Below are 9201 nucleotides of genomic sequence, written 5' to 3' on the forward strand. Positions count from 1 at the left end.
CCATCCTCATCACTCCCAACGAAAACCTCAACATCTTCAGCTCTGCTACCTCCAGCTCCACCTCCTGTCTTTTACTCAATGCCACTGTCTCTAAACCATACAACATCTCAGGTCTCACCACAGTCCTATAAACTTTCCCTTTCACTCTCACAGATACTCTTCTATCACAAATCACTCCTGCTATCACTCTTCTCCACCCACTCCACCCTGCCTGCACTCTTTTCTTCACTTCTCTAACACACTAAAGGAAATAAATGAAATAAAAAACGAATAATATACCTAAAAAAAAAAAAATGGCTAAAAGTAAAATAAAAAATATGAAAATGAATATAAAATGGAATTGAACAAACAAAAATAGTGTTAAAATAAAAGAAAGAATAATATAATGTCGAATATAAAATGTAATATAAATAAATAAACAACAAAGCATAAAAGTAGCAATATAAAGAAGACTATACTGTGGTATCAATATAAATAAATAAATAAATAAATAAATAAATAAATAAATGGACTGAAATAATAAAAATTAAGAATATTTTCAAACCGAATCTAAAATGGTATACCGTAATTTCCGGAATAATAAACGCACCCACTGAATTTGACAGATTTTTATTTTGAACATAAATACGCCGCACCTGTCTATAAGCCGCACCTGTCTATAAGCCTGTCTATAAGCCACAGTGTCTACACTGAAACTAATGAACTTTACACAGGCTTTAATGAAAGACAGTGTCTGTTACACGGCTTGTATCTAAACAGCAGCCTACCAAGAAAGTCATTGTTCACTGTCTTCCTCCTTCCTTTCACAACTATTTCTCTCGAGTTTTTCTTTTGGCATCGTCGTGCATTTAAAAATCACCATCTGTGAAGCTTTTTTCCCGATGCCGTGCAGCTCAGAACACAGGTGAAGTGTGTTTTCATGCCCGGTTGTTTTCAGCGTGACGAATGATTCACATTTCCTGTAGACAGTCCGAGTGAGCGGCAGGTCAAACATCAGAGGAACATCATCCATATTTATGATGTGGTGCGGCCCGATTCAGTGGGAGCGCATCTGATTTAATATAAAGAGTTTCATTGGTTCACCTGAACCCGTTCGGCAATTTCATTGGTCTAATGTTATGGGGCTCAGTTTTTTGGCTTAAAGTTTGTGAAACCGGAGAAAACCCATAAATTAGCCGATTCGTTGTTTAAGCCGCGGAGTTCAAAGCGTGGGGGAAAAGTAGCGGCTTATAGTCCGGAAAAATACGGTAAATAAATAAATAAATAAATAAATAAATAAATAGGGAAAAATTTAAGAATAAAAATTTAATAGCGAAATGAAAGCGATTATAATAAAATAGAATATTGTTAATGTAAAAGTGCACGCTGTTGACTTTAATACTGGGAAAGTCCATGTTTTGGTCCTTATTTACTCTTTCTTTTTGGTCTGTATTTGTGTTTTGTGCTGTATGATGATGTTCATAACCTTTAAAAATCTCACTGTGTGTGTGTGTGTGTGTGTGTGTGTGTGTGTGTGTGTGTGTGTGTGTGTGTGTGTGTGTGTTACAATTTACCCTATTTCTTTCCATCACGAAATATACAGCGGTAGCTGGTCTGGCACTTTCACTTGGTGCTTGGCAGATATCTCTTTCTTTCTCTCTCTCTCTCTCTCTCTCTCTCTCTCTCTCTCTCTCTCTCTCTCTCTCTCTCCATCCTGCCTTATCGCCTGGGTGCCTCCTCCTCCCTGGGTGCACTCTGTAAATTTAGGACATGTAGTTAAGCACAGCAAGTGTGTAGATGAGTGTGTGTGTGTGTGTGTGTGTGTGTGTGTGTGTGTGTGTGTCTGTGTGTGTGTGTGTGTGTGCAGGCTGTGTCTGTCAGTTAATCTCTCCCCTCTCCGACTTTATGATGAATACGTTGCAGTAAATGGATTGTAGGTGAAATATTGTGATGTGATGTCGTCTCGCCGCTGCTGCTTCCTGTTCTCAGAACCAAAGTGTTAGTAACAGTAGCATTATTATGGTATTAGTGTTATTACATCCACGTGTCATATCGGACATAATTGTTTTTTGGGGTTTTTTTTACGTCAGCCTGTACGGTTTTTACTGTTCGCCCCTTGTGTATGTGGGGGGACACCTACAAGTGAGAACTTACACCCCATTATACAATAAAAACAGCAGATAACAATGGCCTCCTTTGTCTGGAGAGGAGATGATTGGGTTCTCAATAGACCTATCGGTTTACTTTGGTTTCTATTTTTTTAACTCCATGGGTACGACAAGGCAGGAGAGGACAGGATGGGAGAGGACAGAGGAGGGTAAGGTAGGACAGGGCATGGCAGGGTAAGGTAGGGCAGGGTAAGGCAGGGTAAGGTAGGGCAGGGTAAGGCAGGGTAAGGTAGGGCAGGACAAGGCAGGGTAACGTAGTGCAGGGTAAGGTAGGGCAGGACAAGGCAGGGTAAGGTAGGACAGGGTAAGGTAGTGCAGGGTAAGGTAGGGCAGGACAAGGCAGGGTAAGGTAGGACAGGGCAAGGCAGGGTAAGGTAGGGTAAGGTAGAGGGAAGAGAGACTCAGATGATCTTTTCAGCTGTCCTCATGATCCTCCGTAGGGTCTTGCACTCTGAGACGGTGCAGTTCTCAAACCAGGCAGTGGTGCAGCTGCTCAGGATGCTCTCGGTTGTCCCTCTGGAGAACATGGTCAGGATGGGGGGAGGAAGATGGGCTTTCCTCAGCCTTCTCAGGAAGTAGAGGTGCTGCTGGGTTTTCTTGGTGATGGAGCTGGTGTTGAGTGACCAGGTGAAGTTCTCCGCCAGATGAACACCAAGGAGTTTGCTGCTCCTGACGATCTCCAAGGAGGATCCATTGATGATCAGTGGAGAATGGCTAATCTGTTATCTCCTAAAGTCAACAACCATCTCTTTAGTTAAGTCAACTTCCGCTTCCTCAAGCAGCACTTCCGACGTCCCCTCTCCCGGCCGCCGGCATGGGGGCCTGGTCTTTGTAGCTGAGCTCGCAGCAAGCCGAGGTCGCAAAGGTTGTTTAGTGCTTCATCCTGCAGATTGGTGCATGATTTCTGTACTGCAGCAGCGTCTGGTGGTCGTATACATGAACACAGCATGTACTAGGCTAAAGACAAGAAAAGCACCATTTTGGACCTGCAGAGGCCGCTGTGTGCTACTGCCATCTCATAAGTGCTACATAAGACACTTGTAATGAATATACCTGCATTAGATTAAATATAACTACATAATATGAATAACATTTTTATGTATTTATTTCTTTTAGGAGTTGAAACGCTTTAGCGAAGGACGTCTGCTAAAATACTTCACACTTTCTTTTGAGAGGTTTTGGGTTCGGGGGTTGGGTGAGACTGAGTTTTTGCATTCGCGGGGTGTCTGTGTGGGTGACGTGACTCTCTAGCCGCATTAGATAGAGTTAATAGAGAATGTGTGCGCGTGTGTTGTCGTGAGGTGAACACGTGCAGTCAAGCTTCAACTTATAACACTGAAGTGTATTGATGTGTCATTCATGTTGAGCGAATTTGTATATGACTCAGGACTAAAGAGTCGTCTCCGAGAGCGATCAGTGTGCAAACGTTCTGTACAGGAAGCAGAAACGAGCGATGCGGACCAGAAGGTTCAGGAAATGAACTAATCATTTGTGCTTCCTGCATAAAGCCGAAACAAATTGAGTGCTAAATGTTTAATTTCGGTTTGTCATCATTTTTTGCTTTGTCGCGTTATCGTTTATTTGGAAAATGATCAAATCCTGAAGATCGGTGGAACATACACTCCAGGCTTTCCTCGTCGTCATTCCTTCCTCTGTTCTGTATTCTATATTAGATGCTGCATAATAAATGAATACATATATATTTTATGGGTGCCTGAAAACAATTCGCCGATGATCGCGTTGTGAACTTTGATCGGCGGTCTCTATAAAGGCAGATCGAGAAGAGTCGATCAGATGACCAATTTTTTACGCACTGCTAAAAATGGCTTCACCGGTCTAACAATTCTACTGAATTTGTGAAAAGGACAATACATTTAGCAATCTGCAACGAGTGTACCTACAAAATTCCACGAGGCAGTAAGCAGCCAGAACACTGCCAACCCTATCAGACATTTGAAGTTTAGTCACGTAAAGGAATATGAGCAGTTTTCAAAGTTGGCTAGCGCCTACAGAGAGAGGGACGCTTCAGCAACTCGCTTAGCTGTCGGTAACAAAGTCAGCAATCCTACTGCAAGGACAGTAAGAAGCATAAAGAAATATTTGACAAAATAATGAAATTCATATGTCTCTTTCTATTGTGGAAGACGAAGCTTTCCTGCAACACGTGTCCTACTTGGATTCACGTTACACAAGTGGTTCTCAAAGTGTGCGGTGCGGCCCTCTAGTGGTGAATAAAGACATGACATATATATGTTTGTGTGTGTATGTATAGAATTGTATTTGTATATATTATATATATTTTTGTGTTCTTCATTTATCTTTATTTATTAAATTATTAGTAAATTGATCTTACATCCACCCGAAACAGCCTATTGAGGAATCTCATCCAAGTTCTCCACACGCTCATGAATTTGTTCTGTGTTGTTTGTTATTTTGAATTAAACTGATCTCTGTGTGTGTGTGTGTGTGTGTGTGTGTGTGTGTGTGTGTGTGTGTAGGTTCTGTGGAGACTGCCTTCAGCCGTGTCTCCAGGTGACGTCTCCACTCTGCCCCCTGTGCCGCATGCCTTTCGACCCCAAGAAAGTGGACAAATCTTCCAGTGTAGAGAAACAGCTCTCCTCTTATAAAGCACCATGTCGAGGATGCAGCAAAAAGGTTTGTCGTTTCTAATACACACACACACACACACACACACACACACACACACACTTACATACACACACTCCCATATATACACATATACACAGTATCTCACAAAAGTGAGTGCACCCCTCACATTTCAGCAACCATTATATAATCTTCTCGAGGGACAATACTATAGAAATAAAACCTGAATATATTTTAGAGGAGTCAATGTGCAGCTTGTGCTCACTTCAGTGAGATATTGTATGTACACACACATACACAAGTGATACGATTCCCCCTATAATGATGCAGTGTGATCTGATTTTGAATCGATTCAACACAATACAATTCAGTGGAAAAAAATCTAATGCTCTGCAATTAATATGGTGCTGATAGATCACTTTTATGTCTTCAGTTCAGACGGACAGAAAATCATCAATTTACTTAAGAGCTTTCTGACTTCTTACTCCTGGTCTATTCATACACACACACACACACACACACACACACGGCAAAAAAGCTGAAATAAAACCAGACGTTCTTTCCCTGTTGTGTCTGCAGGAGGTTACAGCTCTGCCTCTGCCATGTTAATCTGTATTCTATGTGACTCTCAGGACACGCCTCCGTCTCTGTAGTGTTGTGATGCGTCATATTCACGTCGTAGCAGCAGCGGTGCTGAGAGAACGCGCTCGAGATACAGTTTAGTGTAGTTACTTTTTAATTAATAAAAGTAAAGTGCAATTAATATTAATTATATAGAAATTAATATGCAAATATTTTTTAAACGATGTGTAACTTTTATACCGATGTGAATCATAAACATGAACACACACACACACACACACACACACACACACACACACACACAGTTACATTTTACAAACATAGACATACATACTTCATTCACACACACACACACACACACACACACACACACACACACACACACACACACACAGTTACACATTTTACAAACATAGACATACATACTTCATTCACACACACACACACACACACACACACACACACACACACACACACACACACACACACACGCGCATACGTACGTGTAAAGAAACTGCTCTGAATCAGGACACTAAAACAATGGAACCCAAACGTCCTGTTCATGAGAAATCATAAACAGAAAAAAAGCATCCACTCTGTGCCACACATTTAATTGTTTTGTTTATTTATTTATTTGTTTGTTTATTAAGGTGTAGTTTATGTAAAGTGTGTATACAAGTGTTTTTCTTTTTTACTTTTATATTACATTTGTTTATAAATGTGCATCGGCTTTCTTCTTTCTTTAACACTTTATCTTCTCCTTTTTCTCCATCTGTCTCTCTCTCTGTCTCTCTCTGTGTCTCTCTCTCTCTCTCTCTGTCTCTCTGTCTCTCTCTCTCTGTCTCTCTCTGTCTCTCTCTCTCTTTATTGAATGGTAGATCACACTCATTAAAATGAGGTCCCACATTACATCTTGCACGAAGGTGCAGGAACAGATGGCCAACTGCCCAAAGTTCATGCCTGTTGTTCCTACATCACAGCCCATTCCCAGGTAAGATCGTGTGTGTGTGTGTGTGTGTGTGTGTGTGTGTGTGTGTGTGTGTGTGTGTGTGTGTGTGTGTGTAATTTAAACTAAATACCTCCTTTATAGAAGTACCTGTTATCCAGAGTAACTTGACTGAATGATGGTGTCAGAAGGTTTGACTTTTCCACCCAGATGTGGAGGTAATTTTTGTGTAGGACGTATATGGATGCCCTGTGAACAAAGCCATATGTCTGGCAGATCAGAAGAAATCATGATCAAGACTGGATTGGATTGTTTCCTGACAAACTCAGATGTTCTGGTTGATTTTTAATTGGAAACAAAAGTGTTTTTAGGTCAATTTATTTAGAATTGAGGTCATTTTTTTATGACTCAGATGTTTTAGGGGTTTTGGGTTCTTGTGGTTGTGATGGTGATCGTGATAATGGTGGTGATGAAGGTGAATGTTGATGGCTAATGTGGTGGTTGTGATGGTGATGATGGTGATAGTTATAATGTGGTGGTGGTGATGACTGTGATGGTTAATGTGGTGGTGATGGTGGTGGTGATGGTTAATGTGGTGGTTGTGATGGTGATGATGGTTAATGTGGTGGTTGTGATGGTGATGATGGTGATAGTTATAATGTGGTGGTGGTGATGACTGTGATGGTTAATGTGGTGATGGTGGTTATAGTGATGGTGGGGTTGATGGTGTTGGTATGGTGATGGTGGTGATAGTTATAATGTGGTGGTGGTGGTGGTGGTGATGACGGTGATGGTTAATGTGGTGGTTGTGATGGTTATTGTGATGGTGGGGTGGTGGTGATGGTTAATGTGGTGATGGTGGTGATAGTGATGGTGATGGTGGTGGTGGTGATGGTTAATGGTGGTTGTGATAGTGGTGATGGTGATAGTTATAATGTGGTGGTGGTGTTGATGACAGTGATGGTTAATGTGGTGATGGTGGTGGTGATGGTTAATGTGGTGATGGTGGTGATAGTGATGGTGATGGTGGTGGTGATGGTTAATGGTGGTTGTGATAGTGGTGATGGTGATTGTTATAATGTGGTGGTGGTGTTGATGACAGTGATGGTTAATGTGGTGGTTGTTATGGTTATTGTGATGGTGGGGGTGGTGGTGATGGTTATTGAGGTGGTGGTTGAGATCAAAAAGTTCTCTCAGATGGATGCGAAAGTATTATTTTTTTTAGCTCTGAGAACTATCGCTGGTGCTGAAGGTTTTTCTTTTGTTTCCCTGCTCGCAGCAATATTCCAAACCGATCGACGTTCGTGTGTCCGTATTGCGGAGCTCGAAACCTGGACCAACAGGAGCTGGTGAAGCACTGCATGGAAAACCACCGCAACGACCCCAACAAAGTGGTTAGTACTGACAAGATCCAGGTCTTCACCGTCTGTACGTGGAGATGAGATCTCATCCAGTCCAATCTCAGAGAAGTTCACAGTGATAGAGTTCAGAGGCTCAGGGTTCCATTCTGTGTCACCACCCTGTGTTTTTGGATAGAGGATACACTGAGCTGTGTGTGTGTGTGTGTGTGTGTGTGTGTGTGTGTGTGTGTGTGTGTGTGTGTGTGTGTGTGTGTGTGTGTGTGTGTTGATTGCAGGTGTGTCCCGTGTGTTCAGCCATGCCCTGGGGAGACCCCAGCTACAAGAGCTCCAACTTCCTGCAGCACCTTCTGCACCGGCACAAGTTTTCCTACGACACATTTGTGGTAGGCACTGACACACACACACACACACACACACACACACACGCACCTGTACCTACCTGTTCTTGATTGACAAGTAGTACTGAAAATGATACTACTTCTAATTTACTCAGTATTGTGTGTGTGTGTGTGTGTGTGTGTGTGTGTGTGTGTGTGTGTGTGTGTGTGTGTGTGTGTGTGTGTGCAGGACTACAGCATTGATGAAGAGGCCGCACTGCAAGCGGCACTGGCCCTCTCTCTGTCTGAAAACTGAGAGTCCCGCCCCAATAGCCTCCACCAATCACCGATCACCAATCCAAACACCGCAACCAATCACCATCACTTACCCCAACTTCTGTAACCAATCAGATTTCTCTCCAGCTTCTTCATGCTGCAGACATGAAAAAACACCCCAGAGCGTCAACAGACCTTTTTTTTTTTAATCTCCTCAAACCTCAGTACACCAGGTAGACCTCACGGCTGCTTCTGTTCCTGGTGTTACAGTCGCATGGCGTTGATCACATGACTCCCATGTTTCGCCGACTGTGGTGGAGCACGCTCAATAAGAACAACGTCACATTCTGTAACTGCTTCCTCGCTGTAAAATAAAAACAAGCTTCAGTCGAGGTTTGAGGATGAAGAGAAGAAAAAAAACTCTATTCCACCATCACCATCGGATTGATTTTCCCCCACTTCCGTTCAAACACGGACAGACGGAAGGACGAGAGCATCGTTCCAGGCTCAGATGATGCCGACCGGCCCGCACCGGCGTCCTTGTTCCCATGGTGACCACAACCGACACCTCCGACACTGATGGTCTCCTGTTGGTTGAATGCGTGTGAGAGAGGATCATCCAGGATGAAGGATGGTCGTATCTACCTTGTGGGAATGACTTTTTTTTTTTTTTTTTTGGCAATACTCGTACAGCAGAGCGACAGGAGGATGATGATGATAATGATGATGATGATGATGATGATGAGTTCACACCGTCACCAAAACCAGTAAAATCACGCCACCGCTAACCAACGCCTCCTGTTCTTTCCTTTTTTCTTTTCATTTAGCTCGTCTCGAACGCTCGCGTTATTTTATACACGACGGAATTCGAGCTCCAACGTTCTTTTATAGTTCTCCGACAGGATGCTAGTGCTGCTTTGATCTTCGCTCTCTACCGGTTTTCCTTGCGACAATAATATTTTTTA

The 9201-nt window shown here is 42.6% G+C and overlaps 1 protein-coding gene across 1 annotated transcript in view; it reads left to right on the plus strand.

Annotated features, from left to right (window-relative positions):
* Window positions 1-8680, plus strand: part of LOC124379915 (E3 ubiquitin-protein ligase RNF166) — a 17991-nt gene extending 9311 nt beyond the window's left edge. Inside the window, exons 2-6 of the mRNA XM_046840548.1 lie at window positions 4646-4802; window positions 6215-6327; window positions 7562-7676; window positions 7919-8026; window positions 8211-8680. Of these exons, the coding sequence (XP_046696504.1) occupies window positions 4646-4802; window positions 6215-6327; window positions 7562-7676; window positions 7919-8026; window positions 8211-8276 (559 nt within the window). The 3' untranslated portion in view covers window positions 8277-8680. The remainder of the gene's footprint in view (window positions 1-4645; window positions 4803-6214; window positions 6328-7561; window positions 7677-7918; window positions 8027-8210) is intronic.
* Window positions 8681-9201: the final 521 nt, after the last annotated feature.

This window comes from Silurus meridionalis, chromosome 26, assembly GCF_014805685.1.
Source record: "Silurus meridionalis isolate SWU-2019-XX chromosome 26, ASM1480568v1, whole genome shotgun sequence".
Lineage (NCBI taxonomy): Eukaryota > Metazoa > Chordata > Actinopteri > Siluriformes > Siluridae > Silurus > Silurus meridionalis.